Raw genomic sequence first — 19,875 nt, 5'->3', positions numbered from 1 at the left:
TTAGAAATTTAAAAGCGCGTATTAAAACCCCTTTTCAGACTATAATTCATCTAGTAAAATTACATTTTTGTTATTTTTATTGTTCTGTCCTGGGATTTGAACCAGCAACCCTTTCAGTTACAAGCCCTATTCCTCTCCTCTTGGCCCATGGCCGGACATTTTTTACGTTTGTGGTGAATGGTCAATAAAATTGTCAAAAAAAAATTGCCTTTGAATCAAAGGACAAGACACTGTTCTGTTTTGAGACCTGTCAGTCAACTTCATAGCTCCTCCCACAGGAAACGTCTGTCCAGCGTCAGGTTTCACTAGGAAGAGAGAACTGAAGTGGTAAACAAAGAACGAAACAAACTAACCTTTCAAATCCAAAGAACGAAGCAGCAGGTGAGTGAGAATCTGCCTTTGATTCGTCTGTAATGTGAAGCGAGGACATAGAGTCTGACGTTTAACCTGAGACATTTGAGAGAGTTTGTGTGTTTGTTTTAAAAATGTCTATCAAACTCCAGTGTCTGCAGTGAGAGATATGAAGTGATAATAATGTGCTACTTCATTACATGTTTGTGTAAAACAAAAGCGTAACTGTTCATAATGAACTGCTCATGTTTGTCACGAGACAGCCGCGACTCCGATCTCCGTCAATCAGCCGCACTTACATTTCGATTTCAAAATAAAAGTATGAAAACCAGTGAGCTATAATTCTAACCTACAGTTAAAATAAAATATGTTCAATTAAAGTGTTTAATGTGCCCATGATGAATAAAAAACATCAAAGTATCTTTACTGCACCAGATTGGAGAAGTGCCTAAATAAAAGTCTCATATTCATGAGATTGCATGTTTGACCACACAGTAGCTCAACTGTAAAAAAAAACATTTTTGCTCAATAGTTCCTGGGTAAGGATGGTATCTCTGTCTTGTACACATCTAAGACTACACACACATTTAATATGGAGCATTTTTACTGTACCAATGTGGAGAAATTCAACAATAAATGTCCATTTTTGGGCCTCCAAGTGGCATATTTGACTATTTTTGAGCTACTATAAAAATATTTTGTTCAATAATTCCTGGCTATGGGTGGCATATCTAACTTCTACACATATGCAACTACACACTCATTCAATATCAAGTATTTTTACTGTACCAATTATGGAGAAATCTCTGTCTTCTACACATCTACGACTACACATACTCAATATCAACATTTTCAACATTAAATATTCATGTTTGTACCTCCAAGTGACATATTCGGCCATATTTGAGCTACTGTAAAAACATTTTGCCCAGTAATTCCTGGCTATGGGTGTAGCATTTTCATTATGTTTCAAGAAAGGTGCAATCAGGACATGTTTTCACACAAATGTTTATTTACATTTTGTAAAAAAAAAAACACAAAATCCTACACAATCCAAAACACAAAATGCGATTCTGGTCCACATTCTTCTTATTTTGCAGCTCTGCTGTGTCCATTTGTAAGCACTGCATGTGGAACCAGCTGCAACAGCTGTCACACTTAATCTGTGAAAGGGCAAAATAATTATTTTTATCTTCAAAACACCATTGTACCTACAGTCTCTTCCTCATATTTGTCTCTCAAATACTTGCTGAGAGGAGACACAAGGTGGACATGCGACTGAGGAAAGATAGACAGTTCAAAATAATAGCAGTCCCACATCACTAGATAAATCACTGTTTTTGTTAGACACTGCAAGTAAGTTTCTAGAAGGTTTAGTAAAGGCATAGAAAACCAACAGACCCAACAGGCATGACGTGCATGCTGCTGATTCTGTGAAACTGAATCATTTATTGAAAGGAGCATGTTCAAAATAATAGCAGTGTTGACACTTTCTTTACAAACTCAAAAGTGTCCTGTATAAACTAAGAAATGCTTGAAGATTCAACTTTCCTGAGAATCATAAACTAATATTTAGTTTCTGATAACTGCTTCACATATGTGGTACATGGAGTCAACCAACTTCTGGCACCGGTCAACAGGTATTGCAGCCCAGGACAATTGTACTACATTCCACAATCCCTCTGCATTTCATGGTTTTGCCTCATGAACAGCATGTTTTCTGTGGGATTAATGTTCGGGGATTGTGCTGGCCACCCCATTACTTGAATTCTGTTTGACTGGAGCCATGATTTTGCTCGCTTGCTGTGTGTTTGGGGTGATTGTTGTTGAAACACCCATTTCAAGGGCATTTCCTCTTCAGCATACGGCGACATTACTTTTTCCAGTATTCTGATGAACTCAAACTGAACCATGATCCATGATCCCTGGTATGCGATAAATAGGACCAACACCATAGTACGAGAAACATCCCCATATCATGATGCTCGCACCACCATGAAGACGCTGCAGAGTCACAGAGTTGTTATTACGCACTGCACAGGGAACATCGATTTACAGGGAGTTATCATACTTTTTTTTTTTTACAAAACAAGTTTTTTTTTTAGATCTGTAGTGACATATAAATAAAATTAAATGGGTTTTTAATAATTTGGTACCTAAGAAATCTCAAATGGCACGGATGGTGCCAAACTGTGCCAAAAGTGAGGATGCCCAGACATCTCTTTACTAAAACCTCTGTAATTTCACTCTGCTTCATTTCAGCAGCATCAGACTTTGCACAGCTCATGTCCACATGTTGTTACATGACCTCCATGTGTTTTTAAGCTCCTGCTGCATATTTTAAAGGTGATATTTGCTTTAAAATGCAATAATTTTTTTAGGCGAAAAAAATCCTTCAGTTATGCTTCAGTTGTGTTCCATGTACATTTACTCTGACACTGTGGCATCTACAGTGAAACTTACACCGGTGTTGGAATCTCACAAGTGTTATCTTTATTTTGATGCCAAGATAATTCACATAGAGCTCGTAACTGCAGAGGTTTACTCTATTTAGTTTGGGCATGTCATTTCCGAGCAGGGACTCCAAAAAGAGGGTCAGGGAAGAAGTGGTCAAAAATAGTTTTGTCATGACTCCCTGTTGAGTCCCCACAGAATACATTCAAAAAATAATTATACACATATGTGCGAATTTATGTACAGAAATTATTTATTTTTATTATTTTAGTAAATATATATATATATATAGAAAATATGAATGTGTAGTGAGTGACAGGTCTGTACTATATTGGTGCAATAAATGCAGTTCATTGTGTGTTGACAGACACTGTGCAATCTAAATGTGTTTTTTATTTGTCTTTTTTCTCTGTAAGGTTAGAGTCTCTGACAGCTCAGTGTCATGAGGTCATCGCTCCTCCTCTCCCTCCTCTCCCTCCTTGCATGTGTGACACATGTTCAGGGGGCTTCAGACTTCAGAGTGTGTGCCTTTAATCTCCATCACTTTGGGGAGTCCAAGTCCAAAAATGGACCTGTCATGCACACTCTAGCCAGGGTAAGAAGAACTTTTGACATTTTTAGAGTTCAGCCCTGACGTTTCTGTATAACTGGTTTGTGCAGTATGTGAGTAAATTATAGTTTGGTATGTTTTTTGTAGGTACATGTAATGTGTGTCTATCTGTTCCAGATCATCACTCGCTGTGACGTGTGCTTGCTTCAGGAAGTGAGAGACATTAAAGAGATGGCTCTGCCGCTGTTGATGTCACGTCTCAACAGGTGATCAGTCGCACACAGACAAAAATGCTGGTTTCATATGTATAATTCATTCCCTTACCCAAACCTTAACCATCACAACTAAATGCCTGACCCTAAACCCCAGGGGTGACCAAACGTTTTGGTAATGAGGGCCAGATTTGATAGATTCCCAGGAGCCAATGGTCCCTTCAGACCTTTTTTTTTTTTTTTTTAACAGTAATAGTTGCATACAAAAGCACTGTTTTTCCTTTTCACAATTGTAATTTTTAAACGGCAATGTAACCTAATCTAAGCCATGCAGGAGTGAACAGATGAAACAATTCGGCCTTCTTTCACATACTGGAGTCAGACAATATAATAACATAACAGGAGGTGAATGCATGAATCTGGACCCATAGTCAGATTTTGTATGACCTAGTGTTGTGTCGGTCAGGAGTGATTCGTTCGAAAGTACGAATCATTTGAGTGAACGAACTGACTGGGATCACTTCATGAACTGATTCGTTCCTTTCTTAGTTCAGTTGAGCTCAGCAGCGATCGAGTCGTTTGTCTGCGCCGTCACTCACTCGTGAATCTTCGGCAAACGACGCCAGCCAACGTGCGCCGAGCGAGGAGGGAGTGACTCGTAAGAAGAACTGTGTCTGCCGTGCTGCTGTGATTCGTTCACACTGTCAGTCACTGACTGGCTGTGGACGTGAATCTCATCCGTGCTGTCACTCACTCAATGATAGGGATGGGAATTTCAGACATTTTAAGGGTCGATTGTCGAGGTCCATGTGTTGATTTTTGTCGATTTTTTTTTTTACAGCAGCAACAACAGCAGCAATGCGGGGTGGAAACTATTCTACAGTGTACTACTTCGTTTTAGGCTCAAAAACATGGCTGTAATGTCCATTATTGACCATCAAAGCAGCGATAATTAGGAGCAAAAAAAAAAAAAAAAAAAGTGGAGAGTTTTCTCTCCGCACACACACACACACACACACACACACACACACACGCTTGGACATGCAGAGCCACTGGAGAGAACAGCTGTTGTCACCATGTAACGTTACAGGTGACTGGTCACACACTCATGAACTGCTGATCCCATCACTAGTATGACCCAGCTTCCTTTGTTTGTATTATTATTTGTTATTAATGTATTATTTATGGCCCGGGACGGAGTGGGACAGAACATCATCCCCCAGTCACCCCTATTAGTCCAGATACATGCATTTGCTATTATGTTATTATGTTATTATGACTCCAGTATGTGAAAGGCAGAATTGTTTCATTCATCTCATCTGGCCGTTGGACACCCCTGCCCTAAACCTAATTCTAACCCTAAAACCAGGTGTTAATCCTCACAAAGCCCTTTAAGGTTGTGGGGGCCAGTCAAAATGTACACACAAAGATAGGTTTACTTGACAATTATTGGTCCACACATCTTACTAAATACATGTAAACACACACAGGTTTATGATTTTCTATTAGTGTGATAGATTAAAAGTACAGGTAATCACAGGTAATCACCTCTGTGTCTGTCTCCTCAGCTATGACACTAAACATCAGTATGTCGCTGTGGCCAGTGAGAGGCTGGGCAGGTCTGAGTCGTACCAGGAGCAATACGTCTTTGTTTACAGGTGAGTTTATGACATTTTCCTGCTCGATGCACAGAACAATAATGCATTCTAGCCTGGAATAGAAAACCTTTTGTCTCATAACAATGATTTTAAAGCTGTTGTCTGTCTTGTTTTTGAAATAGAGAAATGAAGTTGTTTAGCGTTTGTAGCCTTTGCAATACTTGAATGAACTTATATGTTATTCAATATTGAAAAGCTTGTGACATACACCAACTGTGGTGCAACCTGGACAAATTCTCAGTGATATTACCTGGAGTCCTTGAGTGTTTCCTGTCTTTCAAACATCATACACTCTCATCCAGGCAACCCAGCTGGGGGTGATCAAGCCCCGGCTTGTGTCCAGGTAGCGCTGCCCCAACCACTTGTCTCCTCTCTTGATCCACAGCCACCTTGAAGCAACTTCTGCTACTTCAGTGGCCTCCTTAATGGCCCTTCGCCTTCTGGCTCCAGTGATGCCCAGCATGTTATAGGCCCTGCAGAGGGACTCGTCTACAAACCCTGCATCCCACCTCAATGGGCTGGCATCTGGCTCTCCACCCGTTGCACTGGCACTCCTCCACCAGTGCAGCGTATTGGGCCCTCTTCCTCTCCTAAGCCTCACAGGGGACAGTGAGCTCCAGAAGAACCATCTGCTTTGATGGTGCCGAGGTGAGGACCACATCCACCCAACCTGCGAGTGGCAGCATTTGTCGGGGGAACTTCAGTTGCTTCCTCAAGTCAACTCTGAGCTTGCAATCTTGTGCTGTTGCCAAGAGGCCAGCGGAGGTGGTTCTGGCTGCAACTCGTGGCTTCTCCCCGGCCCTCACAAAAGCAATGCTCCTCTTTACTGGGCGGTGGCGTTTGCATTCGTCAATTCCACTGCAGATGGCGTTCGCCATGGCCCTCAAGACCTGGTCATGACACCAGCGGTAGTGCCGTCACCCAGGGCTTTTGGACAGCAGCTCAGAAGGTGCTCCAGGGTCCCTCTTCAGTGCAGGCTGGTGAGTCCACCTTCCCCCAGTAGAACAGGTTGCATGGGCTTGGTAGAACTTCATAGACAGCCTGAATTAAGAACCTAATTGGATGGAGCTCAGCCTTCCACAGCTCAGCCCATGAGACTTTACCTTCTAAGGCTTGCTCCCCTCTCATCCAGGCTCCCTGCTGCTGCATTCCAACCATTCTGCTGGACAGTGCTCTGTCCTTCCCCTTTGCTTTGACATAGCCAGGTGTTGTACCACTACCTAGGCCCGCTCTGCCCCGAGTCACTGCTCCCACTAGTGTTCTGTGCCGCAACCGGGATTCAGCCACATCCACAGCCTCGGCTGCCCTCCACTTCCGACCTGTCCTCACTTCGATCCCAGCCTGAGAGTCCTTGTGATCAGAGGACTCTCGGTATTGCAGCACCTCCCTTGTACGGCTCACCATGAACTCCTCATTCAGGCTGCTCATAGGGAGCCTCAGCATGTTGCGCTGTCCATAAAGGGTGATGCTGCTCAAGCTCCGAGGTAGGCCCAGCCACCTCCGCAGGTATCGACTGACTCTCCTCTCAAAGCCCTCAACCGTGGAAATTGGGACTTTGTAGACCTAAAGGGGCCAGAGGATCCTTGGGAGGATGCCATATTGGTAAATCCAGGCCTTGAACTGGCCTGGAAGGCCCGATTTGTCCACTGAGGCCAGCCAAGTCTCCAGATCTTGGTTGGCTGCGGATGGCTGCCGTGTATCTCAGGATGCAGTCGCAAAACTTCCCCAGCTCTTCACCAGTTTCTCTGTGACGGATGGTATCTTGGTGTTGCCAAGTGTGAAGTGGAACTTGTCAGAGACCTTTCCTTTCTTCAGCACAAGGGATCTGGATTTCGCTGGCTTAACCACTTCTTCCCTGACCCTCATTTGTGAGGGCCAGCCACAGCACGGCCAGGTCACCCTTATTCTCTCAGGCTTCTCTGATCAGCTGCGTCACTATGCCTGTGTGTTCCAGACACCCCGGTACCTTCGAGATCCTTCCTTTCTGGACCGAGGTATCGATATAGGAGTTCCTCAGGAGGTAGTCTGTCAGGCACCTGGCAACAATGCTGAAGAATATATTCCCATCAACACTGAGCAGGCTGATGGTTCTGAATTGGTGGATTCAGATGACTCTTCCTCTTTCAGAATCCACACCCTTACCGCAAACTGCGACTGGTCAGCGACCTTTCCCCTCCTCCATATTACCTTCATGATCCTCCTGAGCCTATGAGCTTGCTCTTGTCTTCTTGACCACCTCCTGGACCTCCTTCCAGCTGGGCTCCTTCTCGTCGAAGTCCAGCATCAGTTCAGGTGGGTTGATCACGGACTGGCAATGGCCCAGATCCTTGCCCCTGACTGCATCCCTGAAGGTAGCATTGAGGTGGTGGTCCATTTCAGCTTTGGGACAGGTAAGCTGACCACTATGCTTCTGCCCCAGGAGCTGTTTTACTAAGCCGAAAGGATTTGCCAGAAAGGCTGTTCGCTTCTTGGCTCTTTCCTTCCTCCTTCTCCTGTGCCACTCGGCCCTCCGTAAGGTCATGAGCTTCTTGTGGAGAATGTTGCGCAGCTCCATCAAGGGTTCCCTCTCCTCCTCCAAAAGAGGAGGGAATAATGCTCACTGGGTAATCAGAATAACTTAACACTGCCCCTGTCTTTTCTGCCGTCGTGTTACTGCTGCGACTTTACGACAGTGACCAAACCGTCTGGAAAGTTCTTTAAAAAAATAAATGTCAGACAACAATGTTCAGGTTGTGCTTTGTTTGTTGTGCAGGACTGACACAGTGACCGTCACGGGACAGTATCAGTATCCAGACGATCAACTGGGTGATGCTTTTGCCAGAGAGCCTTTTGTTGTCCGCTTCAAAGCCTCAAATACAGGTCAGTTCTCCAACGCTCAGGTGAGAAAATTAAACATGACATGTAGGCGAACAAACCCCTGCATCTTTCTTCTCTTCTCTGTTGTTTATTCAGTGATAAAGGAGTTTGTCCTCATACCTCAACACACCTCTCCAACAAACACCACCAAGGAGCTCAATTCGCTGTACGACGTCTTACAGCATGTGAAAAAGATGTGGAAAACGGAGGTAAAAGCTCATTCAGCCTGAACTGAACAGTGAATTCACACAGTTTTTAAATATTTTGTGACCATTAGTGATGATCCTTGGACTTGTAGATCCCTTGAAGATGTCTCAAGGTCGTCAAACATCATAAGTGTTGTTGTGTTGTGAGCAGAATGTGATGCTTCTTGGAGACTTCAACGCCGACTGTGGCTACCTCGCTAAGAAGAACAGGAAGTACGTTCGCCTGATTACAGACACAAGTCTCATTTGGCTCATAAAAGACAAAACGGACACCACGGTACGATCGACGACTTCTTGCACCTATGACAGGTGAGCTCAAGTGACACCACCAGGAAGTAACAAGTTAATCTGATTTGATTCTTTGTGTATGTACGTAACGAGTGTGTTGTACCTACTTTCTATAGCTATGATGGATGGATTTTCAAGTTTGGTTGATACCACAAAAGTACTAAGCCACACACATTTTCCAGACAATTTGTCACTAGTAATGAATCTCAGAGCTTGGTGGTAAATGGATTCTAGAGGCTTACGTGTGGTGGCAGTAGCATATCTGTAAATATCATCACCATAATCCAGTTGATTTAATGTTCTTTATGTGGTGTTTTTTTGATCTAATTTTCAAATTTACCATTGAGCCAAATGCCTCGGATTGCTATATTTGTTCCAATAACAGTTAAGATATACAGATGACACATCTCTGTGCTTTTTGATAAAAGCAAAAAAACATGTTCTACGACAGAGTATTAGGGCCACACATGAAGAAAAAAATATATTTTTGCCGTGATTGTGTCGACATTAAACTCGAAATCTCGAGAATAAAGTTGAAATATATAAATAAAAAAGAAATATATATATAATATTTTTTTTCTTCATGTGTGGCCCTAATACTCCGTCGTATAAGCCCGTTTCCGCCACTTGGAATAAAAATAATGCACACATAAGTCATTATTATGAGATACAAAGTCATTATTATGAGATACTAAGTCATTATTATGAGATACTAAGTATGAGATATTAAGTCATTATTATGAGATACTAAGTATGAGATACTAAGTCATTATTATGAGATACTAAGTCATTATTATGAGATACTAAGTATGAGGATATTAAGTCATTATTATGAGATACTAAGTCATTATTATGAGATACTAAGTATTAGATATTAAGTCATTATTATGAGATACTAAGTCATGATATTGAGATTCTATTTCAAAATGATGACAGTGGCTCATAATTAGGAATATTCATAATTATATATAAAGCAAGTCCATAATGATATACTTCCTCATAAGTATGAGATGTAAAGTCATCAGAGATGCTGAGTCATGATTATGAGAAAGTTCATAATCAGTGAAATGTTTTGTTCTTGCTACAGGATCGTTGTGAACGGGGAGAGATTTGTCAGAGAAATTGTGCCGTTTTCAGCCAAACCATTTAACTTCCAAACAGCATACAAACTCACAGATGAGCAGGTAACACCACTGTATGTGTCTGTGTGTGTCTGTGTGGGTGCAAATGTGCACAAACTCTCATACTCGGTCTCATACTGCCTCCTCTCTGATTTCAGGCCCTGGACGTGAGCGACCACTACCCAGTGGAAGTCCTGCTGAAAGTCGTCAAATCCGGATTCCGGAGCGGAGCCACTTCTTTGACGTTAAGTGGCATCCAGGAGACTCTGTCAAAGCTCTGCTCTTTTTTTCTCCTCAAACATCTTATCTTCCAAGTGTTATCATGGTAGTTTAAAGTCTGTGTAACGCAATGGAGAAAAATACCTCTTCTAACTTTGTCACCCCACAGGAAATATAGGGGAGACAAAAGTAATTAAGTATTTAAAAATGTGGTTTCAAATTATGGAAAAGTGAGCAGTGATGCCTGGTGAGTAAAACTGGCAGGGACTGTCTAGTTTATTGATTATCATATTGCACAAGGAAGGGTTACGAAATATAACCAAACCGCTAATCTTCATCCATTTCCTGACTCATCAGATTATTATATTTAGACTCTGTACTGCCCCTATGGTACTTCCTGATATTGCTCTGTTCCAAACGTCTTTGGAAGCTCTCCAGGATGTGTTTACATCCAGGTTAAATGTTAAACATTGTCAGGACAAAGACATTTCAGCTCTCAAACCAAAGGTACTATTATCACAGCAGGTCAATCACAAGTGAACCATAAAACAGTTTTAGATCAGTGTTACAGTCTTTTATGTCAATTATGACTGCAGAGTGTCATGAAACATCCTTTTTTAAATGCCTTAAATAAATCCTGGAGAGAAAGTCTTTACTCCATCATTGTCCATATTTGTAATTTTTAAAAATGTTTTAGCCACAATTTTCTAACATATACTATATATTTTGTAAAAGGGAGAAACTCTTTAATATATACCTTATATGTAGTATATACATGTATATAGAGTGTCAGTATCAGGTACCAAACGCTGTCGACTGAAATAACCTTCTATGTTGGGTTTAAGGTTAAATTCATCATATCACACAATAATGTATTCACCTGCACAGTTGTCTTTAAGATGAACATGTTTTTGTTTCATTACACTGCACCAACAATCACCGATTATTTGGATGATATCATGAGATGGTATTTGAACTGCTATCAAATATATTGCAAAACAAAGTGTTATTGTTGGTTAACAGTAAATATCATTATGTATGAAACAAGCAATGCACTTTGTAAATACTTTTTGTTCCAATTGTCTTTGTTGTTAAAAAAAAATCAATTTTATTTTCTCTCACTATCTTCATGGAGGGTAAAAATGATGTGTGTTAATGCATTTGGCATTAAATGTTATTGTAAGTGGGATTTCAAATGTTTTTGTTTTTAAATTTGAAAACGCAAAATATTTGATGATTGAAAAAGAGGAAAGCACTGTAAATTATAAATATTGGTTTTTACATGGGAGAAATTGGGAAACATTGCCTGTTGTTAAAAGGAGAGTAAATAACTGTTTTCTTACAGTATATGTATGTGACGCACTGTTTGTTTGTAAGTAAACCTATATGCTGTGCCATAAATAAAGATTACAAATATTTAGACTGAGTTAAATCCCACACTGTTGTAAAGCTAAAAGAGCTGTGACTCAACAATAAACTGTTTTTCTAGTGAAAAGTGTCCTGCAGCGATTCCTCATCACTCAGGTCTTTTCTTTCACAGAAACCCAGTGCACCTTAACATGTCCTAGGCTTTAAACTGCTTAAGTTTAGGACTAAGATTTGAATGATTGTTTAGGGTTAAGACTTTGTTTAGAATGTCCAAATGCAGCATCTTAAGAAAAAATAGCTGCAGAAAAGTGTGTGTGGACATGTCTGTATTAGCCATCAGCTGACTTGAAATATTTACCTTACCTGGTTATGTAATAGGCTGTTTGCACTTGTCTGTACATGTTTTCATTAGTTTTAGTTACGTTTACTTTAAGCAGTTGCTCCCAGATTATGGCGTGAGCTCCCTCCCCATGTTAGGAAGGCCACACTTTATCTGCTTTTAAACTCTTAGTTCAACTCTGGTTTATAGTTCATTCGTGTCCCTGTTTTTGTAATTGTTTAAACTGGTTTACTTCAAATTTAATATTATTTGTTTTTACATGTTTTACACTTTATTAAACTGCTGTTCTTTTAAGACTGCTATATACATAATGCTCAAATGGATTATTGGAAGAAAAAAAAAGGAAAAAGCAATTCTTTGTAAATAAATACATACACCAAAGACCTATATTGAGTGCTGATTTAACCTCCAGTCCAGTAGGTGGCGGTAATGTACACTACAGCAGGAAAATAAACAGAAGAAGCCGAACATCCGGGATGTGATGTTTCATATTTTACTGCATACATCGTAGTTCGTGGTGTTTTGTTCAGAAAGAAGAAACAACTCGGTTTGAGAGAAAGAAACAGAATCATTGTAAGTTTCTCTGCGCCCGCGCTGTAAATCCACTAAAGTGTGTGCCGCGTCCACCGCGACCATGAAGAAGAAAAGCTCGGAGAAGAGGCGCCATGTGGTCGCGTGGTTCAACAAAGCTGAGTGGGACCAGGTTCTGGAGTATCTTTACTCCAAAGACTCGTCCTTACAGCGGTTTGCGCTGCAGAGAATCTCCGCCTGGAAGTGCAGGTACTCCAGCAGCTGCCCCGTGGCCGTGGACTGTACCGCGGACCTGGTGCGGTGTCAGGTGCTGGACCGGTCCGCACAGCTGAGCGCAGATGAGCTGGTCCTGCTCTATGGAGCGGCTCTGGTTCGGTTCGTGAACTTGATCACTGAGCGTCAGCAGGGTAAAATGGCCCGGCCTTTGAGGAGACTGGCCGGAAACCTCAACATCCCAGAGTGGGTCGTAAACCTGAGGCATGACGTCACGCACCGTAAGCTTCCCACACTGAAGTGGTGCAGAAAAGGTTGTAAAGTGGTTCTGGAGTGGCTCCAACACGAATACTGGTCCAGGCAGCTGGGAGGAGGCCCGAGTGAGGACTGGGACACGCAGTTGGATGGAGAAGACGAGGATTTGGACCTGAAACGCCAGGAGGACGAGCTTATTGCGAGGCAAAAAGAAATGGAGGTGTACAAGAACGCTCGTGAACTCCTGATTTCCTTCGAGAAGGAGCAGTACCAGAATTTAAATGAGCTTCCTGATGCTAAAGACAGCGGCCAGTGGCCGGAGCCCTTTGCAGACATGAGCTGGTTACTGGGTGAGATCAAGCACTTTGCTCTGGAGTCCAGTGAGCTGCTGTTCGATGTGATGCTGGAAGAAGGATTTATGGTTCCTACTGTTGAACAACTGGAGACATTAGGCTGCAGAACTTCTGCCAGTGATTCCAAACCTAAACTCCCTCAATCTGTCCGACGTTTCTGGCTGCCCCTCCTGAAGATGCTCAACTCCCCAGTCTTCATTCACCTCCTCCTCGAGAAGCTCTTTGCTGAGCTCAAGCTGCTCTCCAAGGAGCCCAACGACCACAGGGCTTTCTACTTGTCTGCATGGATTTCTGAAGTCCTCCTCTGCAACAAGAAGTCCGAGTTCTGCTATGAGACAAAGAACCAGAAGAAGGCCAGAATGAAGGACAAGATCTTTGTGAATCGCCTCGAGCTGAGATGGCAGCAGCTGCTGTCCGCCTGCCTGGACGCCCCCGGTGCCAGCACGCCTCACTTACTCCAGTTAATCCTGGATGACATGGAGCATCCTCTGCCCCAGGAAACCAGACAGAGGCTTCTCAAGCTCTGCTCCATCTACACACAGACGAATGCACACTCAGACTTTGACCCTTACACTGAGCAGCAGCAGCAGCAGCAGCAGCAGCAGCAGCAGCAGCAGCAGCAGCAGCAGCAGCAGCAGCAGCAGCAGCAGCAGCAGCAGCCCATATACACTCTGGAGAGTTTGCACGAGAAGCTGCGGTGTTTGCGGCACCAAGGCCACCATCTTGGTTCCCAGGCTCACTCGGAGCGGAGCGAGTTCTACATGTCAGCCAACAGTTTGGCCGACACGACAAGGGTCCTCAGAGGTTCTCCGTGGCAGGTGTGTGTAGATAAGGTTTCATGGAAGGACTTTCCTCTGGGTAAAGTCCCCGGACAGTCAGAGGACCCCGCGTGCCTCATGTTGGAAAACTACTCGACAATGACAGTGTTTGACCAGCCGGTGGAGATGGAGAGTATCGTGGCACACGGTGCCGCCGGAGCGTCCACCCCGGTTAGGACGGCAGATGGCCTCTTGTGGAACCACAGTGATGTGAACAAGCTGAAGTCTGGACTGCAGCTTTTTTAACAACTCAAACTGAGAAACGCAGAACGGACTTTCAATCAATTAATCAAAACTTTCACTGTTATGGCAAAACAAGATGGTTATGCAGGTGTTGAATTGGTTTAGGGCTGCAACAAATATTTTCATTATCAATTACTGTTTTGATTATTTTCATGAATAAGTCTATAACATGTCACAAAATTGACCACACTATCAAAAGATATTCAAAACTAAACGATATGAATATACAAATGTGAATATATTTGGGTTTATTTGCTCATGTCACAAAGAAATCATTAGAACTGAATAATTGTTGACATTTGAGGACATTTTTATAGACCATTGACCATGACATTAATCAACTAGGAAAATAATTGTATGTTGCAGCCTTAGATGGTAACTAATGTTGTTTTTTAAATGACTATGTCCAAACTAGGTCCCAATGATTTTGAATAAATAACTAATTGTGATTAACAAACAAAGATGTTCTCTTCAGTCTGTAGAATAAGACGTGTAAAGATCATGACATGATAATTCATCTAAAATCATATTTTGTTGAGATTCCAATAAAATTTCGATGAATTGTTCAGCCCTAGTATGCACATTTTGGGAAGTAACATACAAAAGTCCACTGAAGTGACTTCCTCAGTTGACTAAATCAGTCATTTAAAGGCTTTGTGTCATTTGCTGCATTTACATAATTTCTAGTACAATTCAAACATTGAATGAGTTCAGATATTAGACGTGTCATATAAGAGGGTGAGACGGCAATTTTTCACATGTATTTTTCCCTTTCCTTTTCCTTTCTCTCACCTGTCATACAAGTTCAGTCTCTGTTAATGCACTTGTGTTTTGGAGAACATGAGCTCTATCTTCTGACTCATGGTCGATAAAAAGGTATTTCTCTCCTGAGGGAACATGACGCTGCAACAGACGCTTATGTACAAAACATTACATAAATAGAAAGTAACGAATTGGGGCACATTTTGTTTTCATACCTTTTTAGGGAATGTATTATATGGAAATGGATTTTATTATAAAATAATGTAAATATGGGTGTGCTAGATTTGGCTTAAATAAACAATAACTATTATTACATTACATTATAAGTTAATATTACATTACATTATAAGTTAAGTTAATATCATAACAACCCTGTATTTTCTGTTTATATTTGTGATGTAGGAGTAAACTAACTCCACAAGAGGGCAGGAGTGTAACATGTAGGCTGTGTGTGTGGTTGCTAAAGTCCATAGAAGAAGAGTGATTTCCGGTTTTCGGCGTTGGACTAATCCCATTCTGCAGATCGTAGCGTCTTTCTCTGTCCTATTTGTATGCTTTATTATTGTGAAAGAAGTATTTGTGAGAGTCTACTCACGTGTTTTTGCATCTTTTTTTCTGAACTGTACGGTGAGTTTACGTGGGAATGCGTCATGGCTTTAGTTTACTTTGTGTGATTTAGCTGCAGCTGACGAAAGCCGAGCCGGCGCTGGCCGCTCACGCAGATATATTGCAGACATATGTAGATGTTGTTTTTAATTGCATCACAGCATCCAGCGAGGTGATTGTTTGTGTTTTTATCTACCACCACAAGCAGCTAACATTAGATCGGCGTGAAAGCGCTAGGACAACTAACGTCTCTAACGGTTAGCATTAGCCTTGTAGTTAACAAGGCTAATGCTAGCGTGCTTTACGAGTAACTTACACTCATGTAAAAAAACAGCATAATATGAACTTTAAAGTTTGATAACGGCGTTAAAAACATGTGAAGTTGGAAATAAGTGTGACCGGCTTAACTATGACGTGTTTATTTAATGTAAGCATTAGTGCTAAAGCTAACGGGCCTACCTTGCATAATAAGCCTGTTACGTTGATCGTACGTTGAGCCAACGCACGCGCAAGAGCGAGGCTTTTCAAAGCCTTTTATAAAATGGAGGCTGAAGATATGTTCAATATTTAAATGGAGAATCCTATTTTTATTTGCCAGAACGGTTAATGTGACTTAGTGTGGGAACAGAGCCAACGTATGAAATGCTGTTTTTTTTATAAGTTACAAATAAGCCGGAAAAGAAAATACCAGTAAATTGCTAGTTTTGTTTAATGAATGTCCTACTCTGAATAAGTAAATGTTAATATGTCAAAGTACTTATGTCAGTAATCATGCTGCTGTCTGTATTGTCTTGGACTCTCTTTGTAAAAGATTTATAATTTTAAATGGATTATTGCTGTTTGCAATATTACATAAAACACAACATTCAAAATGTAAAATTGACTTGAGAGATGGCCCTACGTTTGAAAACTAATGCTGAAGAAGTGTAACTATTAGTTCACAACAATCATTTGGATTAAATGGAAGTCTGTCTGATCATTTTCTTTAGACTTCAAAGTCATCAAAGCACTCTGTCCTGTGTTGACTTTGGACAAAAAAGTATGTTTTGAAACATTAGTGATTCTCCACTCTTGGGATCGGTGTTAAGAATAAAAGAAGGTAAAGAAAGTTCATGGACAGACAAACCAACTTGAACAAGTCTTTTAACCCCTTTTATTCACATAACATTTTTGCTTGACAGTCTTTGAACTTGGCAGGTGTGTGTAGTGCTGACCTTGACAGTGTTCTGATAAGAAATGGTAAGACAAGACGATCCATTGTTAATTGAGTTCCATCTGCATGCCTAAAGACAGGCGTATCAGAACAGTACAGTGCCGTGACGCTGGGTTAATTGAAGCATGATAAGTGGGTACTGCACTAGTTATATGAAATTAAGTAAATATATTGGCAGATTTCTGCAAGATTACACATTTACACTGTATCTTCTTTGTCCCCACAGGAGATACGTTATAATATATTGCTTGGACAGTGTAATTGCAGTTCTACTGTGGATCCACGATGATCACCAGAAGAAGAGGCCGCGTCATGAACAACACTCAGTCTCTTGAGGTTGAAGTGATGGATGCAGTGGAAACTGTAGAGGATCTCCCAAGTCCTTCTGAAAGCTTCCTAGCTGATGATATTGACACCAGTGGCGCCATGCTCGATGACCTGTTTGGGATTGAAGACTTGGCATGGACTCTTGAAAGAGACTCGACGTCTCCAGTCCTTGATATGGAGTTTGCCGATCTTGGCATGTACTATGGCAAGGAACAAGATTCTGGGTTCGAAGCTTCTACAGCCTCATCTCCGGAGAGAATGCGATTCAACAAGAACAGACATAACCAGGCAAGCTGCCCAAGCAACAAAAACGCCATCGCTGCCAGAATGAACCGTCTCAAGAAGAAAGAATACGTCAACAGCCTGGAGAGGAAAGTTGGCGTCCTATCATCTGAAAACAACATACTCAAACAGGAAAATTCTCAGCTGACCAAGAGAGTGGAGGAACTGGAAGATGAGAGCAGGTACCTGAGAGCTGTGCTGGCCAATGAGAGCATGTTAGCCCAGCTCTTGTCCAGACTCAGCGGTGTGAATGGGATGAAATTATCTTCCTCGCTTTTCCAGGGGCCCGGAGCAAACGACCACGACTATGCCTTACCCAGGAAGCGTGTGAAAGTGGAGGAGAAAGAGACATCCGGTGGTGTGTGTCTGCACGTGGACAAGAACCACGTCTCTGTGGAGTTCTGCACCAAGTGTGCACAAAGCGCGAGCACGACGCTCAAAATGTAGGGTCAAGTACTAATCTGTTTTCAGAATTTGAGACTGAACTGAGTGTACTGAACTTTCTTGAAGGTGGATGAACACTGTTAGCTAAAATTACCCAATAACTGCTGAGTGTGCATGTGCATTTTTTGTGATGATGGTTTGAGTACACGTTACTGCTAAACCTTGTTGACAGTTTCTTCTAGGTAATGGTTGATCCTCCATGGGGGCTGAGTGGCTTCTGAACACCTTTACCTGCTTGACTCCATGGTAAGGATCAGTCAAGACAAGACTTCTTTTGTTGATGTTTTTCACAGGCTTGAAGTGTTCAGCAGCAATCTTTTGTCCAGATTTTATTCAGCTCTTTTTCCCAGCTAGTGGATGTTAAATAATGTATTTCATTTGTTAATGATTTGTTTAAAATACATTGTTTAATTTTAGTTAACATATAACTAAGTTGAAACAAAGTATCCTGAATGCTAAGATAAAGGTGAAGGTCCACAAAGAGTGGGGAAAAAAAACGTAAATGCACCAAAGGAAATGCGGTAATCTGCGGGGGGGTAATGAGAATATTTGTTTGTCATAATCGAGCTCTTTGTGAACCTGCACCATTGTACAGAAGGACAATTTAATTTAGCACCACCTATTTTTCTTTATGCTAAAGTGGATTCTTCTGGTGGAAGGCGAAGAGGCTGGACAAGCTGCTGCCAACGTGGCCTGGTATTTTTTTAAAGGTAGTATCAGTATCAAACGGTACAAGTGGCTTTTATTTCACCAAAACTCCACACCAGTAGCTGTAGTTGTTTTGCAGTTTTTGGTCAGCCGACTACAGCTGCTCTTTTTATATTTGGAGCAACTCTACCTGAAGCTAAATTGTCACAGAACTCTGTCTTGTATATATTAACATGTCACAATTACACACATCTGCTTTAAGTGATCATGAAACTGACCATTTAAGTGTGACAAAATGTAAATGTGTATACATTATATCTCTTGGATACATGTTGGATCAAATAAATCATATTTTCATTAAGTTTGAGTTACACATATCTACTGGGTCTTGTTGTACTGTTGATATTAATGCATCTCTTTTTCTCTCTCTGAACAGCAAGCTCTCTGCCGATACAGATCTTAACTTTTCCTGAACTTTTGGGTCAAGTCTGGTAAAGGTTGTCAAAAAACAAATGACCACGATTGGTTGGATGTACAAAGCACAGGAGTGAAGCAGGGCCCACAAGGATTTTATACATTTAGGGATCACGCATTTCCTTCAGTTTCATTGTATGACACCCACCTTTTTCTAAATTTGAACTTGTATCAAAATGAGTAAAGTGAAGGCTTACGCTATGCATACGTCTTCAATAGCTTTGCCTCACAGTTGGACAACCTTTTCTGACCAGGAAAGGAAGTTTGAAAATCGCTCACTCTCCTGCACCAAAGTCCGTTAAAATCAGCATTTTTAACTCAGGAGAAGCTGGTTAACAAAAACAGCATTTGTGGTTTTGTGTGGTTTTGTGTGATATGGGAGGAAGAAACACGGTAACGATATATTTACATTTTTACACTTACATTTATATGTATATATATAGTATATCTAATAATATTAATAATAATGATAATAAATATTATAATTGTCACAGGTAAATGTGAATCATAATAACAGAAGTGAGTAAACAAAAGGAAACAAACAAAAAAATTAATAAATGAATTAGAAAAATAATATCAATAATAAATATTAACATCAACTATATTCAGTATTGCGACAAATGATGAGTAACAATAATAATAATACGGGTGGAGTGGAAGTCTCTAAATTCATGGACTACCTCGTATCCCTGCCCACTTGTACAGGACCAGCCTGCATCCCCACAAAGTCCCGGACTGTATGCGGCACAACACTTTACCCTACGACTACATGTGTGTATATATAGTCTTAATTATTTACTTAATATTATTATTATTACTGTTAATATCATTATCATTACTACTATAATTAATAATTATATTATAATTAATAATATTCTTATATTTCTCTAACATGCTTTCTAATATTGTGCATTCAAAACGAGGAGAGGAGTTGTCATAAAGACTAATTTAATATGATGGGTCCCTTTTCCTCTTCCTAAACTAGTGTGATGTGCATTAAAAAAGGTGATGTGCCGTCTGAAGACAGACCTGAGGAGAGAATTGGAGGAGAGGAGATCACAGGTCAGCGCCCAACAAGTGCGA

The 19,875-nt window shown here is 41.2% G+C and overlaps 3 protein-coding genes across 4 annotated transcripts; all 3 read left to right on the top strand.

Annotated features, from left to right (window-relative positions):
• Positions 1-305: 305 nt before the first annotated feature.
• On the top strand, positions 306-11,292 carry dnase1l1 (deoxyribonuclease I-like 1). Its single transcript, XM_083891086.1, has 9 exons — positions 306-381; positions 3,222-3,400; positions 3,533-3,621; positions 5,136-5,225; positions 7,978-8,084; positions 8,178-8,290; positions 8,439-8,596; positions 9,663-9,759; positions 9,855-11,292. The coding sequence occupies exons 2-9, from the start codon at positions 3,248-3,250 to the stop codon at positions 10,023-10,025; spliced, it is 978 nt and encodes a 325-aa protein (XP_083747212.1). The 5' UTR covers positions 306-381; positions 3,222-3,247; the 3' UTR covers positions 10,026-11,292.
• A 941-nt stretch (positions 11,293-12,233) lies between these two features.
• Positions 12,234-14,219, top strand: las1l (LAS1 like ribosome biogenesis factor). The gene is made up of 2 exons (XM_083890832.1): positions 12,234-13,567; positions 13,616-14,219. The coding sequence occupies exons 1-2, from the start codon at positions 12,258-12,260 to the stop codon at positions 14,037-14,039; spliced, it is 1,734 nt and encodes a 577-aa protein (XP_083746958.1). The 5' UTR covers positions 12,234-12,257; the 3' UTR covers positions 14,040-14,219.
• A 1,078-nt stretch (positions 14,220-15,297) lies between these two features.
• On the top strand, positions 15,298-17,870 carry crebzf (CREB/ATF bZIP transcription factor). Of its 2 annotated transcripts, XR_014592865.1 has the most exons (4): positions 15,298-15,425; positions 16,844-17,408; positions 17,509-17,669; positions 17,843-17,870. XR_014592865.1 is itself a non-coding variant. In XM_083891276.1 (3 exons), exons 2-3 carry the CDS (start codon positions 16,903-16,905, stop codon positions 17,555-17,557), a joined length of 555 nt encoding a protein of 184 aa, XP_083747402.1. In that variant the 5' UTR covers positions 15,298-15,425; positions 16,844-16,902; the 3' UTR covers positions 17,558-17,672. The 2 variants fall into 2 exon arrangements, 1 of the variants encoding a protein (XP_083747402.1); XM_083891276.1 differs by lacking the exon at positions 17,843-17,870 and having other exon boundaries at positions 17,509-17,672.
• The last annotated feature ends 2,005 nt before the right edge of the window (positions 17,871-19,875 follow it).

This window comes from Microchirus variegatus, assembly GCF_963457635.1.
Source record: "Microchirus variegatus genome assembly, chromosome: 6".
NCBI lineage: Eukaryota > Metazoa > Chordata > Actinopteri > Pleuronectiformes > Soleidae > Microchirus > Microchirus variegatus.
Note: the sequence above shows the minus strand (reverse complement) of the source record. Positions and strands in the feature narration are given on the sequence as shown.